Here is a 22,078-nt window from a genome sequence, read left to right as displayed (position 1 = left end):
TATTTAGCTGTCACTACAATACTAATTTGATACAACAAAACGTAACTCTTTTTAATGTTAAAAAAGGTGTTTGTTGCCTTGTCATTTAGTGACAGTTGATTGAAAAAAAGTTTGCGATCATATACTTTTTCTGTAAATCGGTTACAAATTAAAATCTACTTTTGTCTGAGTCTCGTTAAAACTCGTCAATAAATCGAATTGATCATTAAAAGGGTTGGGCCTATCGTGGTCGTTTCCGAAGTGCGCGACGTACCTCATAAACGTTGTAAATGAATAATAAGGAGTCGAAGTTGTCGCTCGATGCGTCACACTTATTACTAGTCTATACTACGATTTTTCGCGGAACGCGCCAACTGCGAATCGAATATACTATCCAAGAACACTTTCAACCCCTTGTGTCATAAAAGAAAACGGAAACGACGTATTGAAAATATCATGTAGCTGTTACATAGCTGCCACTGCAAACGTCGTTGGGCGATATAGTTGATCTCTTGTTGTACCATTGACATTTAATAAAGTTTTTTGTCGGCGTATTTAGATGCGCAACGCGGAATCGATGGCAGGTAATGCACCGACCGTTCAGGCTATTGAAGTAACGAGAAAATGTGTCCTCATCTCGATAAAATATGATACGGAGACGGTCGTTGCGCAGATTTCCAGTGGGCCTTGGGTCTGAATCGTCTGAGTCTGCGAATGATCGGCGTTTGGCCGGAGGCGAATCGCGATCAGCGCCACGAGGTATCGCGGCTCAGATCGATGCGCGTCCCGTTCATGATGCTCTGGCTCGTGCTGGCGATCGTGTTGCCGCAGACGTACGCCCTGGCGCAGGTCTATCGTCACCTCGACCTCGTCGTCGACAATCTCATTACCAACAGCGCCGCCCTCACCTCCGTCATCAAGCTCTTCTTGCTCTGGAAGAATCGTTACGGTGAGCCTCGCGACTCGTATGCTGCGTGCGGTGATTTTTCTCGGCCAGCCGCGCTATGTCTATACGGGTTATACTTGCAGTGCTGGAACCAGCCATCAGGGCGACCGAAGACGACTGGTCGAGCGTCAACGGCAACAACGAGACGACGGCCCGCAACCGCTTCGAGTTGGAATCAATGACGCGACAGGCCAATCGAGCCCGAATCTTCACCGTGAGCGGCTACGTCATCATGTTCGGCTGCTTCGCCGGCTTCGTGTTCACGCCTCTCTTCGGCATCGGCATACGCGTCGTCAACAACATCACCGATCCTCTGGACGGACGTTTCTTCCCGCTGCAGACCTATTACCCCTACGACATCGCGTCCTTTCCGCTGTACGAGCTGACGTACGCGTCGCAGCTTCTCGCGGCCAGCTTCGTCGGCATCGCCTTCTCGGTGCCGGACAACTTTTTCGGCGCCCTCGTCTTTCACGCCTGCGCCCAGTGCGAGATTCTCAACGCGCTACTACGCGAGGTCGAGCAAATCGCCGATTACTGCACCTTGGATCTCGTCGAGAAGGAGGGAGAAAGATTTCATCGGCATTTGAGAGATTTCGTTCGGAGACACGTACAGATCATCGGGTAAATTGATGCTCTTTGATTCAATTTCATTGACAGGATTGCTGAAATCATAAACATTTCAGCTTTAATAGTACATGTTTATGTTATCAATCATTTATGAAAAACACCAATAAATGTAACCAATAAAAATATACTTGTCCATCCAAAACAGATTCGTCGACTCGATAGAACAATCGTTCAACGTTCTCGTTCTAGTTCAAGTGTTATGCCTCTCGGTCGTCGCTTGTTTTCTAGCTTTCGGTGTGATACAAGTACGTTACGGCGCCTTTTTGACAATTATATCTCTATGAACTTGCGAATCAGAAATGTTTGAATAAATCTGAATTCGAACCTTCGATCCCTGAACAGTCGATTCGTAGCGACGACGTCAATGGTCTGGCCATCGTTCAGGTCGTCACGCTGGTAGCGACTTTGTTGAATCTCATGATTCACACCTTCGTGTATTGCGTCGCTTGCGAATTGCTGGCGCAACATGTAAGTCACAATATCTCTCAATGATGCTTATTTCTCATGCTGAAGAACTTCATTACGTTAATTTTCAATCTCTAACAGAGTATGAGCTTTTTTCACACGGTTTATAACTTCAACTGGTTTTGTTTGAGGGCGAAACACTCGCGACCCTTACTAATCGTGTCGATGAGAACGAGGCACCATCTGAAATTGACAGCCGGCAAATTTTTCGACTTGTCACTTCACGCTTACATGAAAGTAAGTAACAAATAATAAAGAAGAGGTTTCTACTTTGGGTGAAGGATTTATATCTAATTTGGGTGAGGAAATATAAAGTTAAGACACCATAGTGTGATATCAATAAAAGACCACAGGTGAACACGAATTCAGTGCAAAATTTTTTCAGTGTAGAGAAAAGCAGTTCGTGAGAGGCTAATTCTTATTTCCACAGTGCTTACGAAAAAAATCTCTTTTTTAAAGCTGCAGCATGATAGTTTCTGATGTTAGAATTACCCCGCTTTTTTAGATCAAGTCATTACAAGTTTTTAAAAAAGTTCGAATCGAAGGAGTGATTTTTCTCTCCGCATTTTGAAAAAAAGAGAATTTCTGCGCTACAGAAATTTGTCTGCATTTAAAAAAGAGATAGTCTTCGTATAAGCCCCGTCGATTTATTGATCGTTATTTTTAAAATACCCAAAACTTAGTTAATGCGTTCATTTTGATTCTTCTCACCCCATAAATAAAACATTCCGATATTCTTTGTTTTTTACGTACCTTCAAAATATTCCACATAACATTATTTTTTCTTATTCTTTTTAGATACTGAAAAATACTGCAGGATATATTTCTGTACTGTTGGCAGTCAGTAGCACTTGAAGCAATACAAATGAAAGAGAACAAGATCGATACACCTTTCAACGAGCTTTATATACTTGTTGAATTTTAATTGACTATTTTAGACGATTAAATAGAAATGTCACACGCTTATTTCAGGTTACTCTTTTTTTCTGGAATTTTCACAATATCGAAATCTAGAATATTTAAAAATAGAAGTCAACTTGAGAATATGAAGTGAATTGCGTTTTGCAACAAAAATAAAAAAAAAGGCGAAGAGGCGCTTATTAAGATCATAAAGAATGTAGTCGAAATTGCTGCAGACAACAACTCAAGTAGGTGCGCGAGTCGTTCTCCGTACTCGCCTTGTTTTATTTATACCGAGATTCTAGCTACCTCGTTTGTCGCGCGTTGTACATCGTTTTATTCGAAGCAATAATCCGAATCTTAGAAATTTTCACTGGCCAATATAGTAAACTGCAGAGATGAGTAACGCGAGTAAAGTACCCAAGATATCGAGTTGCATCATGTCGAATGCAAAAATTGATCGCGTAAAATCTGCTTCGATGAGTAGTACGAGCGATTTCGACTGGGCCTTCGGCCTGAATCGCTGGAGCTTCTGTCTCATCGGTCTGTGGCTGAACAAAGACGACAGGATCGATCCAGGCAAGGATTGGCAGATCATTTGCACGGCTCTGATGGTGCTGACCGGATTCGTCGGGCCAGAGCTCTTCGCGCTCTACAAGGTGCTGGACAATTTCACCCTGATCATCGACAACATCTGCATCAGCGCGCCGAGTTTGGCAGCCCTCGTTCAGCTGCTGATTTTGCGAAACAATCGAGAAGGTAATGTAATAATGTAAAAAGTAAATTGTTCAATTGGTGACGTGTAATTGATAGATGTGTGATTCACAATATAGCTAAGACTGATTGATTTATATTAATCTGAATTAATTTTATTTTCTCTCTCTTTTTCAAGTGGAACTTTTTTAGGCGCGTTGAGTAGGAGATGTTCGTTCACTCGTAAAAAATAAGCGAGCAAGCGCGAATTATAGGAAATGTATAGACTTCTCAAAGACAGAGCCTTTCGCTCGCGGCGATTGGTTGGCGCTCCCCAATACTGTGCACTCATTCGCTTCTGAGCATTGCACGCGCGACTATAGTCTACTCGTCGCTTATGACTTTGTAACCGTCGCTCTCGCTCGCTGTAGCCTGTTCGTGCGGGTTGATCGGTCAAACAACACAACACGATACGTTACAAAGTGTACGAGACGGAGCAAGTGGTTTTTGTGAAAAAAGTGCAATATTACATCTTGATTTGTGAACGATTTCAAAGATATGGATAACGACGGACAAGAAGATTTTTTAAAACTGAAAAGAATGCGTGAAAAGATCAATTGGGACATCAAAAAAGAGCGAGTTGAACTTCTTTCTCAAATTCACGTTCTTATAAGCGATTGGAAAGGCCAACTTCCTAATCTCCGAGACATTTTTTGGCCAGAAGAAATTGATGATCTTCTCTCCGAATCTACAAAAGACATTAATCGATATCGTGATACCCCAGGACATCGATTCATCAAGTTTGTGGCTCGCACCGGCTACAAGAACGAGCCTGACATTGGTAAAGATGGCAAGCCATTGTTGCGTCGAACGACACCGGTGCATAGAGCGGCTAGATGCAGGTTCGTCGGTGTTGTCGAATGTCTATTCGAAATTTATGATAGATTTGACGTGAACTACACCGACGAAGTTGGATTTACTCATTTTCATGTAGCCTGCGCGCACAATTGTCATTACGTTGTCGAGAAATTTCTCGAACTCGGGCAAGATCCCGATTGCCCCGGATACATAATGGGTGATTCGCCTTTACACATGGCTATAGTCTATTGGGCAAAAGAAGCAATCGTTCTGCTACTGAGAAACGGCGCAGATAAAAATTTAACCAACGCAGAAGGCTCAACGCCATTGCACATTCTTTGCGAGGACGCGATCGCCAATGATGACTTGGCGGAGCTATTTTTCGAGGTCGATGGTATCCAGAAGACGGTGCAGGTTAATGCCCAGGATAAGTTAGGCAACACACCGTTGCACTTGGCTGCGGCATCAGGCAAGAAGCACACAGTCGAATCATTGCTGAGGAATGGCTCAGATCCGAATTTAACCAATGCAGCAGGATCAACAGCTCTGCACGTGATTTGCAAGCGAAGCTGGTGCGAGTCTGTGGTGGAGATATTTTTCAAAGTCAACAAAGAAGTCAATCAGCTGGTACAGGTCGACGCCCGAGACAGAAACGATCGGACTCCGCTTCAGTTAGCTGTGGCAAATATATTGCCGCACGAAGTAGATGCACTCTTGGATAATGGTGCCGATCTATCCAGTTTCGTTTTTCCCACTTGGAGTTATTTCGCCGAAAAAGTAAGAGAGCAGAATTGGGAAGAAACGCTTGAGTTTAAATGGCGAGTAGCGTCTAGTGTTCTGGCCATCGTTAATAGTCTCGAGAGGAGAGGATACGAACTGGATCGAAACAACGTCTTCATGTTCATGGCATTGTTCGCTCGTTACGGATTGTTTGAGACGTCGACGGGTCTTGATAAATCTTCTTGGTATGAAGACGAATTCTTTATGAGTGAAGCGAAAAAGCACAGGGTGGCTGCGGGTCCTTCGTTCTACGATCTGATCCAGTTACGACCCGAAGAGGCAGAAAAAATACTCATATCTAAGGACTACATCAAGTTCAAAAGCGATCCAGATTCAAGCCGTGGCTATTGGCTAATTGACACTAGTTTTATGCATCTCATCGAAATGATGTCGAGAAGATTTTTCCGGAGATGGGCACTGCATCTTTTCTTCGAGCTGACGGGCTACCAGCTGCCGATTCTCTGTTGTAAAATAATTATCGATCAGCTAAAAAACGCAGATTTATATCATATTTGCTTTGCAGCTGTAGACCAAAGCTTGCATACGTGATAAGCGTATTTGTCCTACTTTTTTCATGTCCGATGCTGTTAAATGTAATCGATTTTCTAAACTATTCTGATTTGAAATAAATTTAAAAAAAAAGTTGTTTTGTTTGTTTATTATATGTTATTTTCAATGGCTACCACGAATTTAGCACCAATGGACTTGCAAATAGGCCAGTCAACGATTTTTTTTCCATATTTGGCCTCGACTGATCAAATACTGAATCATCCAACATACATAAATGAAATCCAATCGCACTCTGTTTTTTCGTTCCAATACACACTCTGTTTTTTCGTCTCTTTTATAATTATTACATCGCGATCGGCAGTGCACGGCAGACTTTTGAGGGTGGCCAAGTCCGACTGGCAGCGAGGCAGATCGGACCGCGAGCGCGACATCATGCTCAGGCAGGCGCGCAAAGGCCGCCTCTTCACCATGATCAGTTACGCGATGCTGTTCTCGAGCGTACTGTCGGTCGTCGTGGTCATGCCCGTCTTCGGCCTGTCCTTTCGCCAGATCAACAACGTCACGGATCCGCACCCGAGCCACCTGTTCCCAGTGCAGAGCCTGTACCCGGACAAGGCCTACGAGACGCCGTACTATCAGCTTACGTGGACGCTGCACACGCTCGCCTCACTGGCCGCCTCCTCGTACTTCTGCACGTCCAACAACTTTTTCGGCGTCGTCGTTTTTCACGCGAGCGCCCAGTGCGAGATTCTCGCTTTGAATGTCAGCGAGATCGCGCTCGAACGGGACTGTTTTCAACGGCGTCTCCGGGACTTCGTCAAAGATCACGTGCGGCTCATTAGGTAGTTGCGCGTTTCGATAGTCGATTTGTATAACGCATCGGATCTAATTTGTTTTTTTTTTCTAGATTCGTCGCCGATATAGAGAGCAATTTCAACATGATAATTTTGGCACAAGTGCTGACTCTGATACTTACAATTTGCTGCTCGAGCTTTGGAGTATTGGCTGTAAAATGACTTTTAATAACACCTTTTTTTACCCCTCGACGCATCGAAGTTATTTAATTTTGGAATTCCTCATCTAGACTTTTATCAAAAACGAAGGTCAACCCAGTGCTGCGCAATTGATGGCTCTGATTGCATTGTGCTTGACAACCATGTTCATCATGTTTCTCTACTGCTTTCCTAGTGAACTGCTCATTCAATGCGTAATTACTGAATGGAATAACTATCATTATACGATACGTAAAAACGTACATCGACTTACCTCGATGAACATTTTCTGCAGAACTCCGAGCTAGCGACGGCTACGTTTCAATCCAATTGGCACTCGTTGCCAAGCTACCTGTCACGCGACATGGTGATGATAATGATGCTGCTCCGATCCAAGGTTCTCTTCAAGCTGTCCATTGGCAAATTCATATATCTGTCACTGAATACTTACATAAAGGTAAAAAGTACAATATCAGTTTATTTGTTGTACAACGATCGTGACGATCGGCGCTCGCTTTTGCTCCGCAGATAATAAAAACCAGCTTCGGTTACATGTCCGTGTTGCTGGCAGTCTACAACTGAATCGATTCTTAATGTACACGCTTCTCGTCGATGACCTACTTAATTGTACTAGCACCAAAAATTAACTACACTAATTAACTAGTGTAATTAACCTTAATTGCACTAGCCTTTTTGTGAAAAATTCAACCACTGAAAATTGTACGTGAAATATTTTCGATATATCTCTGCGTTGCACCGCCATGTAATTCTTAAGAATTGTTACGTAAAGAGAAATATACTATCTTGTGGAGTGAAACATGTCAACGAGAAAAAAATGTATAATGTACGAAAGAAATAAATAGAATTTAACGAAAGACTTGGTAGCATGTCGTCGAAATCAATAATGCACGAACGAAAAGTTTGCGCGACGCCTTCGCTTTGCTAATCGAATTCTCAACCCCTTCTCGCCTGCATCAAGTGTCGCGTCGATACTTGCTCAGTACTTTTTGCTCACCTTTTATTGCGCAGCAAACGATAATAGTTATACACTCGTTTAGCGCCTGCTGAATATTCATCAGTCCTACAAAATTTTCAAGTTGATTAAATGTCGAACCAGATTTGGGTGTTGATTTCGGATTCGATTTGATATATCGGAAGAACGAGAATGAAAAAGTCGAGCATGCATAGCAATATGCAGGGTATGTACTTGACGGTTCAATAATTAAGGTCTAAAATAAAATATACTCCCTCCGCACTGGCAAAATGTCAACAGATTACGTTTGGGCCTTGGGTCTCAATCGGCTGAGTCTCAGATTGATGGGCGTCTGGCCCGCGGACACCGACGGCAATGACGCGACTCTGAGTCGCTTCAGAGTCCCGATCATGATATCGGTCATGTTTTTCAATATTTTTCTGCCTCAAATGTACGCGTTGGCTTTGGTGTTGAACGAGTTGCCGCTGGTGATCGACAATCTGATGACGAGCTCCGCGGCACTCGCCTCGTGCTTCAAGCTCTTCTTCTTGTGGAAGGCCAAAAATGGTACAAAATTTTCACTCTCGCCTTTTCTCGTGACCGATTTTTCCGTGTTTCATGAATTTATCCAACCCTTCGCGCGCGCGAAGTCATGAATCCGGTAGTGGAGTCCATGAGGCAAGACTGGCTGCAAACGAGGCAGGACTGGAGCTCGAAAATCATGCGGAGCGCAGCCGTCAAAGGCCGTATCTTCGCGATGAGCGGCTACCTCATCATAGTCGGCTGCTACTGCGGCTTCGCCGTCTCCCCGTTTCTCGGCTTCAACATACGCATGATTAGCAACATCACCGATTACGGCGATCGCCACATGCTCGTCCAGTCCTACTATCCGTACGACTACTCCAAGAGTCCGATTTTCGAGCTGACCTTCGGCAGCCAATTGGTGGCCGGCATCTTCATCGGCATGTCGGTGTCCGTGCCCGACAATTACTTCGCCGCGCTGGTGTTCCATTACAGCGCCCAGTTCGAGATTCTCGGCGCACGGGTCGAACAACTGATTCGCGACGACTGCTCTCTCGACGCTGAGAGTCACTTTTTCAGCGAAAATTGGCCACGGCTGGTTGACAGGCACGTCCATCTGATGACGTGAGTTTTATCGTAAATCATCGGAATATTAGACACAGTCTCTTTTGGAATTGATTCATTTTTCTTCGGATTGCAGAATGGTTTCTGCGATCGAACAGTCTTTCACATTTATAAATTTAGGCCAAATATTGTGCATGTCCTGCATGGTCTGTTGCTTAGGATTCGAGTTGAGCGTAAGTTCAAATGTATAAGGTTCGATTAACTTGCAATTCACTTATGGTTCTGATGTACAGATTTTTTCCGGCGGAGAATACAAGCCGTCGGCATTGCAAATACTCACGCTAGTTGGAACTTTAATCATGATGATGTCGCATACTCTGGTCGATTGCATTGCCTGCGAATTACTAGCCTCCAATGTAAAAATGTTTACCGTATACAATTACGACACACCGAAAATGAATGTATTTTTCCCCTCTTCCACAGAGTTCTGGAGTATTCCATCATATATCAAGTGGTTTGGGCTCGAACATCACTCGACGAAAAATCAAAGATATCATTCCGATGTTAATGACGTCAAAGAAACCTCGTAAACTCACTGCGGGCAAAATGTTTAATTTAAACTTGGCTAGTTATTGCAGCGTGAGTTTTTTTACATTAAAAAAGCATAGTTTGATTGATTTTATGTAACTTAAACATGTATTTCCCAATGGTAGATTTTGAAATCTATCGCAGGCTACATATCGATGTTGATCGCTGTCAATCAAAGATAGACGTTGATACGAGAATTTAGACATAACTTTTTTAATGGCACAATTTTTAGTATGGTTCGCAATATTTTATGTAATAAAGTAATTATTAATGAAGCATTATCAAAGTGAAATTATTGCTCTGTGGAATCAAAAAATGAATATTCCTCATTTCGGCAAACAATCTTTTTTTATGGATCTCAAACAACTTGTTCAAAATTGTACGATAAAATTTCAACTTCAAGATCACATGAAAAAAAAATTTTCTACTTTTTCCATAGAATTGATGCAACAAAATTTTGTAAAAAAAAGTATTAGGAATTTCATTTCTGGCAGTAGTTGCATTGTTATTCTTTGTGATTCATTTTCAATAATGTTAAAACAATGCTAAAAAATTTTAAAAAATATTTTTTTTTAATTTTACCTTAATTTCTAGTTTTCCCTATAACACAAAATTTCACATCGTTATCAACGGACATCGAGAACTTAATGTTCTTCCAATTTTAGTAAGTTCGAGATTGACAAACAGTGAGTAAGTAACAAAGGTGTAAAAAATGTACGACTCTGCAGTCTATAGATCTATTACAAGCACATCAAAGACTTTAATTGGATTATGACATCGAAAATTCACTTTGCGCATCAGTCGGTATTATAAGGGTACCTTCCTATGAATTTATTGAAAAATTAGCTGCTTCACGAGGAACAAAGGGCGAAAATGTTTCTTACAGATTTGGTAATAAGGAAAGATAAAAATGAAGTTTGACGAATCAATGATCAACGTCGAATCAACCGGTCTCAAAGGTATATATTAAATTCTGGGCTATATTATGTTTTGATTAAAACTTTATTAAAAAAAAAAAAACTCAATAATACTTGTCTCAATTTAATAGATTACAACTGGGCCGTGGGCCTGAATCGTTGGAGCTTGCGACTGATGGGTATCTGGCCTGGGGAAAAGCAACAATATCTACGAGTGCCCTTCATGATCGGCATAATCTTTTTCTGCCTCTTCTTGCCGCAAATGTACGCCTTGGCACTGGTCATGGAGCATTTACCGCTCGTGATCGACAATCTTCTTACGAGCTGTGCCGCGCTGACCTCCTGCTTCAAGCTTCTATTTTTTTGGCAAAACAGACAAGGTAAATCCATATATAACATTCGAACGCAGAAAATATAGCTTATATAAGTGCCTGCGTACGGCAACGACTGTTCAAGTCCTGGATCTGGTAATCGAGTCAATGAGGAAAGACTGGCTGCGAGGCTGCAAGGACCAGCGGACCCGCAAAACGATGCTGAAAGCAGCCTCGCGGGCGCGCCTCATCACCACTCTGGATTACAGCGTCATGGCCAGCTGCTACGCCGGCTTCGTCGTCGCTCCCCTGCTGGGTTTCGATCTGCGCACCAGCAACAACATCACCGATTATCCGCCCGGTGGTCGCAAGCTCCTCGTCCAGTCCTACTATCCCTTCGATTACTCAGCCAGTCCGACTTTCGAGCTGGCCTACTTCCTGCAGCTCGTGGGCAGTTTTTTCGTCGGTATGGCCGTGTCAATTCCCGACGATTATTTCGGCGCGTTGATACTTCACGCGAGCGCCCAGTTCAACGTTCTCGCCGCTCGGATCGATGGACTCATCGACGAGGTAACGACGACGCGTGACTGCAGGGGACCCGCTGCGGTCGCCGATCGCAGCGATTCGAGCACGATCAATCGGCGACTGGGACGGCTCGTCGATCGACACGTGCATCTGTACTCGTGAGTCATATTTCTTTTGCTAACGCAATTATTCCTTCATGTATCCTAGCTTTTTTTACCTCGCACAGAATGGTACTGGCCATCGAGAAATCGTTCAGCTTGGTGCTCGCGGGACAGATATTCTGTATGTCGGTAATGGTCTGTTGTCTTGGTTTCCAAATACTCAGCGTGAGTATTGCGACCTCGATAATAATTACAACTTGTAATTGCGTGTAACGAGTTTATGTTTGTCTGATGTACGTCGCACAGGTGCTGAATAACATGAGCGACAAACCTACACCGCTTCAAATGGTCACACTGATAGGTACGCTTTTTACCATGATGCTGCATACACTGATCGACTGCCTTGCCAGCGAGGCATTAGCGTCTCAAGTACGTGATCGAGATCGCTTTTTTTTCTTTTTTTTTTTTAAATCGGATTTTCAGCTTATATTATAGTAGTATATAATGAAAATGTTACTTTCCTCTTTTCTTTCTCAGAGCACCGAAATATTTTACAGAATTTGCAATAGCCGTTGGTACGAGTTGCCGTACAAAAGCATGCGCTGCCTCGTACCCATGATGCTAGTGTCTAAGACGCCGAGGCAAATTAAAACAGGAAAAATTATCAATATGTCCTTAGCCACCTACTGCAGTGTAACGTATTATATAAAACTGACTAGTACGCTAAATTGTTTCAAGATTAATTCAAAAGATTACTGACATTTTGCAGATTATAAAATCGACTGCTGGATACATATCTGTTCTCATTGCTGTAAGTGTAAAATAAATAAAAGGTTGACTTTCTCACTTCACTTAGTAAAACCCAAATGAATAATAATAAAAACAATTATTTATTGCAAAATAAAACTATACTATATAAATAATATATTATAATAAACATTCAATGTTATTAGATAAAATGAATTCCTTCACTATTAAATGCCGCTAAAACTCTGAAACAGAAAAAATGTATCATAAGTTTCTTATATAAATTTAGTCAAGTCAGAATTTAGATTATAAAAAATATTTACTTAATAAAGTCATCAACATCCATCGTTCGGGCACGCATTTCAGCTATATCATATTTCTCTAAGATATCATCTACCTTTTCTTTTATGTTAAAATTATCTGGTAAAGGCTGTACAGGTAAGAGTTGATTATTAGACTTTTTAATTTAAAATTTTTTATAGCAAAAGTTGAATAAACTATACTCACAATTTTATTAATACTACAATGAGCTAAATAATTTTTTTTTATTGTCATCAATACTGCTGTTTGTTTAAAAGCAGCAGACAAGCTTTTGTTTTTTCTAACAAAAAGTATTCTTGTCATTCCATCCCATTCTTGATAATTAATGTTTGGTTGCGGATTTCTTGGTTCTATTCTCACAACACAAGAATCAACCTTTGGTGGAGGTCTAAAATTATTTTTTCCAACTTTCATTAACATATCGACTCTAGCTAACAATTGTGTGTTCACACTAAGTCTACTGTAATCTTTATCTCCTGGCTTGGCGACCAACCTGTCAGCAAATTCTTTTTGAAACATAAGAACTGCACACCTAAAAAACATTAATAAAAAAAATTAAAAAAGAATTAAAAAATTTTTGAGTCAAAAATATTTGAAAAATTATAAAACAACTTACCTAAATATTGGCCTGTGCAATAAGAGTTTGAACACTAAAGGAGAAGAAATTTGGTATGGTACATTGGCAATACACAAATCAAAGAAGGGGAATTCTGATTTGATAACATCGCCAATTAAAATTTCTAATTTTTGTTGCATAGGGGTACCCATCACACGCTTTTGTAATTCAGCCACCATTCTTGGATCAATTTCACAGGCGATAACTCTTTTAGCTTTTTCCAACATTTTTACAGTCATATTTCCAGTACCAGGGCCAACCTCCAAAATAACATCCGTTGGTCTGACAGCAGCTTTTTCTATGATACCCTGGATAATAAGAGGATTTTTCAAGATATGTTGACCAAAATCCTTGTTGAAATGTACACCTACAAAAGAAAAAGAAAAAAATAGAATCAAGTAAGATAACTTTTTGTGGACGAGATTTGAGATAGTAACTTGAATGATGATTATGAACGTACCTTGACGGAAAACTTGCTGCTCCTTTACTGCCCGTTGCTGGTGAATACTTTTTTCCCTTAAAACTTTCGGCATGTTGACTGTTGACACAACAATGTGCAGAAAAAAATGGAACGAGCAAAAAAATTTTCTTCAAAGTCAACAAAACAATGCGACTGACAACACACGTGGTCCCGTCTGGTCGATCTCGACTCTCGCTCGCCGGGCTGCGAGAAATATAATTGTAGATGGCGTTAGCCGCTAGACTGAGTCGGCTAATCGGCTCACTTGTCGCCACTCGCCACGCCAGCAGCAGGCAGCAGCAGTGAGCAGTGTCGTCCAAAATTCGACACAAGTCGAGCCAGTCGTGTTTACAACTTTCAAAGAGTTTGTTGGTGTATGCAGCAATACACATAACCTGTATAAAACGATTTGCGGTCTGTAAACAAACTGTGTTTTGACAATTCTGTTTTTTGGAATTGTTTAATTTTTTTATGATCTAGAATTTTTTCGATATCATTATCGAACAATGAGTAAAAAAAGCGGCATTGGCTTCGGTAAAATCAGTTTTAAATTGAATACCAAGGACAAGCCGGAATCTAAGCCGTCTGAAGAAGAGCCAGTTCAAGGATTTGGTACATTTGGTAAAGCACCAAAAGAGAAAAATGCTCAAGCTATCCAAGAAATTAACCCTGAAGACGAAGCTGAAACTCTACAACTGCAGGAAGTAATGGGATTGTCATCATTCGGGAAAAAAGATGCCCCCAAACCAAATGAAGATCACATCCATGAGGTAAGCATTTGAATAATGTCCATGCGTGTAAGAGTAAACAAGTCCTTAGTTTTGAGCATTATGCATAATATTATAAAATAAAAATGAATAATCTTAAGGGTCTCCTAAAGTTAATTACAAATTTTGAAGTGGATTGATTCATTATTCATTGAGAAAAATGAGGACAAAATAATTTAGTACTGAATACAGATTAAGTGTGTATGCTTGCCCCTTAACACCTATTAAATTTTTTATAACCAACTTTACTGCACCTAAAAAATAGCACCTCTAGGCTTTTTTGTTTTATAAAATACTGTGTGTAATATATGCAAATAGGCTTTCAACAAAATCTGAGATAGCTGTAAAAATCAAGAGTTTTGCACAAACAGCGTGTTAACATATTATATTGTACAAATGACTATTATAAATAGTAGATACTGTAAGAGTAGATGCCAGTTTCTTTTTATAAAATGAATAATTATCTAATACATTTTATTTATTTGTTTTTTAGAAAATGAAATCGACTGCTAATCGAAAAGCAAGAACTTTTGATGTCTTGGAAATGGTAGAAACTATAAAGAAAAATGTAACAATTACCAAACCAATAGAAGAAGCAGCAGCTGGTCCATCAGAGGAAAAAGAAGATGATAGCGATGATGATTTTATTGGGCCTCCAATTCCTTCTTCTTTATCTTCTACAGAAGTGACACAAAATGATGATAAAAACAAAGCTCCAAGCAGTTCAAATAACACAACAAAAAAATCTGGAAATAAAAGTAGTGATGATGACGATGATGATGATTCAAATGAAGACGACAAGGAAGATGAAGATCTTATTAAGAGGATACCATGTACTCATCAAGTTTCAATGAAACATGGTACTAAAGCTGTAACAGCGATAGCTGCTGATCCTTCTGGTGCTCGATTGGCTTCTGGTTCTGTAGATTATGAGCTTTCATTTTGGGATTTTGGTGGAATGGACGCTTCTATGAGGAGTTTCAGAACTTTACAACCTTGTGAAAATCATCCAATCAAGTGCCTACAATACTCAAATACAGGTGACGTAATTTTAGTGATTTCAGGATCTGCCCAAGCCAAAGTTTTGGATAGAGATGGATTTGAAAAGTATGAGACGGTAAAGGGAGATCAATATATTAATGATCAATCTAGAACTAAGGGCCACACAGCTTATTTAAATTCTGGAATGTGGCATCCATTTACAAAAGAAGAATATATAACAACTTCACAAGATTCTACTTGTAGAGTATGGATCATGTACAGACCCAAAGGTCATAAAGCACTTATTAAGTGTAAAAATCAGAGAGGTATAAAAACCGTTCCTACAAGCTGCTCTTACAGTAGAGAAGGCACAGTTATTGCACTTGGATGTACAGATGGTTCTATTCAAATGTGGGACAATAGAAAAGCGTTTGTAAATCCATCATTGATCAACAGAACAGCACATGGAGAACATCAAGAAATATCAAGTTTACATTTTTCTTATCTGGGACAAATGCTCTCATCTAGAAGTTGCGATGACACATTGAAACTTTGGGATCTAAGACAGTTCAAAAGTCCATTATTCACTGCCTCAAATCTATATTCTAGATACGAGTCTACGGACTGTATGTTTAGTCCCGATGATTCCATGGTAGTCACTGGTGAGTCATTAGCCAGAGGACAAACTGCCGGAAAAGTATTATTTTACGATACGAAAACGTTCGATCGCGTCCACGAAATCGAAGTCACCGATTCGCACGTGATAAAAACTCTGTGGCACCCAAAGTTGAACCAAATCTTCGTTGGCTGTGGCAATGGTGTTATAATGACGTATTATGACATCAAAAAGAGTTTGAGGGGAGCCAAATTGTGCGCCGTGAAGCAAAAGCACAAGAAAAAGAATGTGGAGATCATGTTGACTCAGCAAATCATCACACCACACGCTTTGCCACTATTCAGGCAAGACAGACCCAAGTCAGTTCGCAAGCAAATGGAGAAGGATCGCCAGGATCCGTTGAAATCGCACAGGCCAGATCTACCGATTACCTCGGGTCAGGGTGGAAGAGTCGCATCCTCGGGCGCTACGCTCAGCTCATACGTCATACGTAATCTCGGTTTGAGCAAGAGAGTCGAAGATGATCAAAATCCCCGTGACGCCATTCTGAAATATGCTAAAATAGCCGAAGAAGATCCCTACTGGATAACGCCAGCGTACAAAAAAAATCAGCCCCAGCAGATATTCCAGGAAGAGGGTGAGGACGACAATGACGAACCGTCGAATAAAAAGCAAAAAACGAACTAGATACAGTTCAGAGAAGTGCGCTTGTAAATATCTTGTAGATAAATGGTTCCTTAGTTTTTAAGACAAGAAAACTTTTTGTAAATAAATATAATTAAAATACTAACTTCCAAATTTATTTGTTTTTTTCTTCTCCTATCTTTATCTGAATAACAGCCTCCATTATATTGCATTATAATTCAATTTTAAAAAGTACTTTTTGTGAAGTTCAGAAAAAAATGTGAAAGTAACTTTTTAATCTCCTTGATCTGTTTTTATGGATTAAAATCATTAAAAAATAAATTATCGTTTTTAAATGTTTACTATTTAGTACAAAATCGTGTGAGTCAAAATCTTATATACCTCACAGAATAAGTCCAAGTTTGAAAATCCGTCGCCAACTTCGTTTGGCTTTACCGCCGCTTGGCGTCTCTGACGTGTCAGAATATCTGGTGTTTGCCGTGTGTGGCTTGAGGCTTCTGCATTCTAGCCGTTGTCCATGTGGTATTGAAACACATAGTTAATTTAAACAATTGTGTTTAATAAATACTGTCAAAAATGGCTCTTAATCTTTCAGTGAAGGTTCACCCAGGGGTTTTATTTATTATTGTCGATTCTTACGAGCGTCGTGGTGCTGAAGCCAACAGAGTTATTGGCACACTTCTTGGTAAATATGAAAACTTCATTTTAAGGTTGAGGTCTTATGTACATTAGTGGCCGTTTGATTCATTTCATTATTATTTTTTGTCTTTGAGCGCAGTTTTGTCAATTTCACATTATTATACTACCTCTCTGTGACTTATCAAATGATTTGGACCTAACCCTCGATATCTTGACTAGGAGCATCAAAAATCGCACAAGCCGCTATCTGCATTAAAAACACAATCTGCAGTAACAAACCGAATCAAACGTTCACTAGTATATTAAAAGCTTAGTTTGGGTGTATGACTAGTTAATAGTTATTTATTACTTTTATTACTAGTTGATTACTAGTTGATATTTATTGTTTATTGATGGATCATTTGCTATTGCAGGTACTGTAGAAAAAGGAGTCGTGGAAGTAACCAACTGTTTCTGTGTACCTCATAAAGAATATGAAGACCAAGTTGATGCTGAGCTTAACTATGCTATGGATCTTTATGAGCTCAATCGTAAAGTCAATACACAAGAAAGCATTGTTGGTTGGTGGGCAACTGGTAATGAGGTAAATTATTAATATCTATTCTATTAATTGATTGACATTGGTACTATGGCAGCTCATACTTATTATTTATTAGGTGACAAATCATTCCTTTGTTATTCATGAGTATTATGCTCGTGAATGCACGAATCCTATTCATTTGACTGTTGACACAACCCTAGAGGGTACAACTAGAATGGGAATCAAAGCTTACGTTAATGTCAAGCTAGGCGTTCCTGGTGGAAAAACTGGATCCATGTTTACCCCAGCTAAAGTACAGGTAAGTTATCATTTACAAATGATGCAGATTACTTAAAATTTATTCAATAAGATAATTTTAATTTAAATTATTTTTATGTGTTCATTAGATTCAATGCTATGATCCAGAAGTTGTCGGTCTGCAGTTGTGCAACAAGACTCTTGCCAAAGTACAAGGCTCCAAACAAGGCGCTGGAGTTGTTGAACCTATGATGGATTTGGCTCAGATTGCTGAAGCTAGCTCAAAGTTAGTTACCATGCTTGATAGCGTACTGCAGTACGTAGATGATGTTTTATCTGGAAAACAACAACCTGATAATCAGGTAAAAACTAAATTTACTTTAAATAATTATTTTTTCATCCCTCATCTAGAAATTTTCACTTACAAACATTTTATTTAACTTTCTAGGTTGGAAGAGCTCTCTTGGATATGGTAAACTCTGTACCCAAGATGACTACTGAACAATTTGACAGCATGTTCAATAGTAACATCAAAGATTTGCTCATGGTTGTGGCACTTTCTCAACTCATTAAGACACAACTTCAGCTTAATGAAAAACTTACGTTGCTCACAACTTTGTAAATGTAAAGAAGCAATTTGATGAAAAAATTTGATGATCTTTATAGGAACTTTTTAATAAAAATTTTTAAAAAATTTCTATTAGATTATAGACCTATAATGTTTATTATTTTTATAAATAGTATACACCACAAAAAGTATGGTAAAAATATTAATTAAAAAAGGCAGTTTGGTTAGAAAAATTTACAAGCCATAATTGCCATTAATTAAATAAATTGCTTATAATAGATAAAATAACAAAAAGTTTTGAGTAAATTTAATATTCAATGTTTTCACCATCATCTTTTCTATTATCTATCAAACAAACCCAGTCAGGCACATGATTGGTCTCAAGATAAGCTTCTTTAGAAAGGCATCGTGAGGGTAAATCAGCAGCTATTCCAAAAATCGCACCACCAAGCCAAGCAGTATAGTTAGGTTTACTTGGTGCAGTATGAAATTTGAATTTTCTGAGAGTTAATTTTTCCGAGTATGGTTCACTATTAACTATATTCTCCAATTCAGATTTTAATCTAGTTATAAAGCCTGTGGTCATGACTGTTCCACCAATTAATAAAATGTTTTCAGCTAATGGTTTTCTTGCATCAATTGGACACTAAAATTTAAATTATATGAGATTAGATTATTGAGTATTATATTGATATAATTGAAATTGATATTAAAATAAATTTACTTTTATTATGGAATCTAAAATCATGGTAGGTATGCTAAGATTATCAAGATCTCTTTCCCATAACTTTTCAAAAGCTGATTCTCTTACAGTACCAGGAATTTCAAGAGATCTTTTTGTAAAATATTTTACATTTGGTGGAGGAGTTGGAGGATTATCTGTTAGTAATTTAGCTGATCGTTCCATTGTAGTTACGAAACAAGTTCTCACTTTGATGTCTTCAATTAGTTTTTCTGTACATTCTTCTTCTGTTAAAATTTCTTGCATAGCTTTCATTATTGTTCTGTAATTGATAAGATTAACATTTTTTAAATTATAAATACAAGTTGAAACCATATTACGGATCTATCTATTTACTTGTGGACTGCTTTTGCCCCTAAAGGAAGAGCTTGCCATGCTTTCAAAATAGGTACACCCTCGTATATAGGAATGACACTTGCTTCTTCGTAGCCAACATCTAATACCAATACTGTTTGGCATGCTAAAGTACAAGTGGTTACCAGATGAGTTGGTAAAAACATAATTGCACCAACTTCAAAATGCCTAAATAATACTTTTGTTAAAATATTCCTGAATTCTGTGGTGACCAGTGGAGATTCAACATTAACTACTTTTATATCTTTTGCACTGATCATTATTCTCCTACAAATAAATTTCAGTTTGAAATAGTACGAAAATATTCAAGTATAAATATAGCATTATTTTTACTTGAAGAATATGCTGTGTAAAAATTCCACCAGCAACTCGTATAAATCATTTTGGTCCTTATAGCTAAAAATATTTCGAATTGTATCTGTATTAGGGCATTTGATTTCAGACCTCACAATTCCCCGTGGGGCAGCTTCGGAGACGAATCCAAACCTACAGAGAGACAGAATTCAAAATTTTATTTAAAGATCACATTTTACAACACTATGCATGCTTAATTATGATGGACTCTGTACTTGGTGTATGCATGTCCCACATCGATAACGAGTACTTGTTTCTCTGCAATATAGCGCGAGCCCTTATATTCTTTGAGCGCACTCATTATTTATCTTTTTGGTCGCTTCTTCCAATCAAAATTGTTTCAATTTAACTTGTTTTTCCATCATTCGTGGAGTAAACTGACGTATCAATGCCAACAATACTCAATGGCTTGATTTGGAACGTATTATTATGGGCGCTGCTCCCATATGACTTTTTGTCGTCAGCTATACGCGCCGCGCAGCTGATGACAACTGCGCCTTCTCCTCACCGAATCCGTAGCGGCAGCATGCCATTTGTTGTTGTGCGACTACATGAGTATCACAGTTGGGTTCGAGGTTAGCTTTGATTAAACGTTCGAAAACGATACAAATGCAATAAAATGAATTTTTCGAGATGTGTCAGTTTGTTGAAATTCGCGCAACGTCCTGTGCCAAATGCGAATGTCACACAGTCATATAGATTAAGATTTTTTTCTAAAAAAGTTCTGTTTACGTCGAATTCACCACAAGTTAAAGTTCAATCAAATCCCGATGAATTTTTACCCGAGGATTTGGATGATGGTTACGAAGAAGAAGTAGAAAAGGTTGAAAGACAAGTGAGAAAGAAATATGTCGTGCCTAAGAAAAATTTTAGAATTGACGATGATCCTAAGTATCAGCGAGATTCTATTTTCAACACCATTACAAGCTACGATGGTGTAGCCGGTAATGAAAAAAATCATTTCCAAGCTAGTCGTGAAAGAGAAGAAAGATTGTACAATATTCTTGAGTCTCAAAGAAATCAAACTCAAAGCAAAAATAGTTTGTCTACAGAAGAAACTTCTGAAAATGACATTAAAGTTACAGAATCAGAAGATTCAGGATTTCAAAGATCTAAAACACTTGAAACTGTTGATGGTAAAATCAGTTTTGATTTAGGGGTGGATGAATTTCACAAAGGAGAATTTTTGAAAGAATTTAAAATGTCATTACCCAAACCATTGGATGAGTGCCAGGAAGATTTATCATCTGTTGGCCTTAATCTAGCACCAACATTTAATTTTGCAGCGTATGCAGATCATTCAGAGTTGATACAACAGTATGTACATTTGGGTGTTGATTTACATAAAATGGAAAAAAATCAGGATCACATGAGAGCTTTACTTACTGTGGATTACAAAAAAGAATTACCAATGTATATACAGTTTTTACACGATTGTGGTGTACCAGCTGATGAATTGGGAGAGGTGATAACAAAAGCTCCTTTAATCTTAACTGAGGATTTAGATGATATGAAAGTAAGGATTAGATATTTAGTGGCTCATGATTTCAACAAAGACAGCATAGCACGAATTATTACCAAAAATCCAGGTTGGCTTTTGTGGGCGACCAAAAAAATTGATGAAAGACTGGGACATTTTCAAAATGAATTCAAACTAGCTAGTGCAGAAGTAAGATATTTGGCAACAAAAGCACCAAAATTAATTACTTTTAATTTCAAACATATTCATGAAAATACATTCGCTGTGAGAGAACAAATGGGTTTCAATAAAGCAGAACAAAAAGTTCTTTTACTTGTGAAGCCTCAATTATGGACACTATGTAAGCATATCATGATTAATTAATTACAAAATTTTAAAAATTAATACATCAATTCTTCTGTTCACAGCTCGAAAAAAAATTATGGATTCATTTCATTATCTTCATAATACTATGAAGTTATCACACACAATGATGGCAACACAATCAGATGTACTCATCACAAGAAAAGTTCGTTTGCAAAATCGACATGAATTTTTGGTAGAGTTAAAGAAAGCTCAGTACGATCCAAAATCGCAAGGGTACGTTGCTCCAAGAAGAGTTGCTGTTGGTTCAGATGCAGAGTTTTGCTCTGAAGTCGCAAAAGTATCTATAGACACATATAATTTGTTTTTAAAAACACGTTGAATATTGTATAATCTTTATTATGTGTATAAATAGACTTTATTGTACAGTTTTTGAAAAAACATGACTTTTTCTTT

The 22,078-nt window shown here is 38.9% G+C and overlaps 8 protein-coding genes across 8 annotated transcripts; 6 read left to right on the top strand and 2 right to left on the bottom strand.

Moving 5' to 3' along the window:
• The first annotated feature begins 556 nt into the window (after positions 1-556).
• Positions 557-2,959, top strand: LOC106660031 (odorant receptor 22c-like). Its single transcript, XM_014382842.2, has 7 exons — positions 557-563; positions 653-928; positions 1,009-1,546; positions 1,698-1,797; positions 1,895-2,020; positions 2,099-2,254; positions 2,816-2,959. The coding sequence occupies exons 1-7, from the start codon at positions 557-559 to the stop codon at positions 2,870-2,872; spliced, it is 1,260 nt and encodes a 419-aa protein (XP_014238328.2). The 3' UTR covers positions 2,873-2,959.
• Positions 2,960-7,858: 4,899 nt separating this feature from the next.
• LOC106660145 (odorant receptor 13a-like) lies at positions 7,859-9,613 on the top strand. The gene is given in 6 exon segments (XM_023460418.1): positions 7,859-7,949; positions 8,024-8,290; positions 8,374-8,869; positions 8,946-9,225; positions 9,293-9,448; positions 9,523-9,613. Coding segments are annotated over 6 exon segments (1,290 nt in total). The 5' UTR covers positions 7,859-7,915; the 3' UTR covers positions 9,580-9,613.
• Positions 9,614-10,295: 682 nt separating this feature from the next.
• Positions 10,296-12,077, top strand: LOC106660033 (odorant receptor 13a-like). The gene is made up of 7 exons (XM_014382843.1): positions 10,296-10,356; positions 10,446-10,694; positions 10,771-11,308; positions 11,377-11,476; positions 11,558-11,680; positions 11,789-11,944; positions 12,021-12,077. Exons 1-7 carry the CDS (start codon positions 10,308-10,310, stop codon positions 12,075-12,077), a joined length of 1,272 nt encoding a protein of 423 aa, XP_014238329.1. The 5' UTR covers positions 10,296-10,307.
• Positions 12,078-12,157: 80 nt separating this feature from the next.
• On the bottom strand, positions 12,158-13,584 carry LOC106660124 (probable dimethyladenosine transferase). The gene is made up of 5 exons (XM_014382969.2): positions 13,396-13,584; positions 12,936-13,302; positions 12,506-12,851; positions 12,322-12,428; positions 12,158-12,243 (listed from the first exon to the last, which is right to left on the bottom strand). The coding sequence occupies exons 1-5, from the start codon at positions 13,466-13,468 to the stop codon at positions 12,201-12,203; spliced, it is 936 nt and encodes a 311-aa protein (XP_014238455.1). The 5' UTR covers positions 13,469-13,584; the 3' UTR covers positions 12,158-12,200.
• A 164-nt stretch (positions 13,585-13,748) lies between these two features.
• LOC106660104 (gastrulation defective protein 1 homolog) lies at positions 13,749-16,486 on the top strand. Its single transcript, XM_014382948.2, has 2 exons — positions 13,749-14,165; positions 14,656-16,486. Exons 1-2 carry the CDS (start codon positions 13,902-13,904, stop codon positions 16,444-16,446), a joined length of 2,055 nt encoding a protein of 684 aa, XP_014238434.1. The 5' UTR covers positions 13,749-13,901; the 3' UTR covers positions 16,447-16,486.
• Positions 16,487-16,888: 402 nt separating this feature from the next.
• On the top strand, positions 16,889-18,526 carry LOC106660126 (eukaryotic translation initiation factor 3 subunit F). The gene is made up of 5 exons (XM_014382972.2): positions 16,889-17,089; positions 17,457-17,626; positions 17,700-17,882; positions 17,971-18,183; positions 18,270-18,526. The coding sequence occupies exons 1-5, from the start codon at positions 16,981-16,983 to the stop codon at positions 18,441-18,443; spliced, it is 849 nt and encodes a 282-aa protein (XP_014238458.1). The 5' UTR covers positions 16,889-16,980; the 3' UTR covers positions 18,444-18,526.
• Positions 18,527-18,650: 124 nt separating this feature from the next.
• LOC106660231 (actin-related protein 10) lies at positions 18,651-20,284 on the bottom strand. Its single transcript, XM_014383160.2, has 5 exons — positions 20,055-20,284; positions 19,819-19,971; positions 19,468-19,752; positions 19,114-19,393; positions 18,651-19,035 (listed from the first exon to the last, which is right to left on the bottom strand). Exons 1-5 carry the CDS (start codon positions 20,138-20,140, stop codon positions 18,697-18,699), a joined length of 1,143 nt encoding a protein of 380 aa, XP_014238646.1. The 5' UTR covers positions 20,141-20,284; the 3' UTR covers positions 18,651-18,696.
• An 86-nt stretch (positions 20,285-20,370) lies between these two features.
• LOC106660229 (transcription termination factor 3, mitochondrial) lies at positions 20,371-22,078 on the top strand. Its single transcript, XM_014383157.2, has 2 exons — positions 20,371-21,659; positions 21,727-22,078. Exons 1-2 carry the CDS (start codon positions 20,459-20,461, stop codon positions 22,002-22,004), a joined length of 1,479 nt encoding a protein of 492 aa, XP_014238643.1. The 5' UTR covers positions 20,371-20,458; the 3' UTR covers positions 22,005-22,078.

The sequence above is a fragment of the Trichogramma pretiosum genome, unplaced genomic scaffold (genome assembly GCF_000599845.2).
Source record: "Trichogramma pretiosum strain Unisexual culture from Peru unplaced genomic scaffold, Tpre_2.0 scaffold29, whole genome shotgun sequence".
Lineage (NCBI taxonomy): Eukaryota > Metazoa > Arthropoda > Insecta > Hymenoptera > Trichogrammatidae > Trichogramma > Trichogramma pretiosum.
This window is presented reverse-complemented; position numbering and strand designations above follow the sequence as displayed.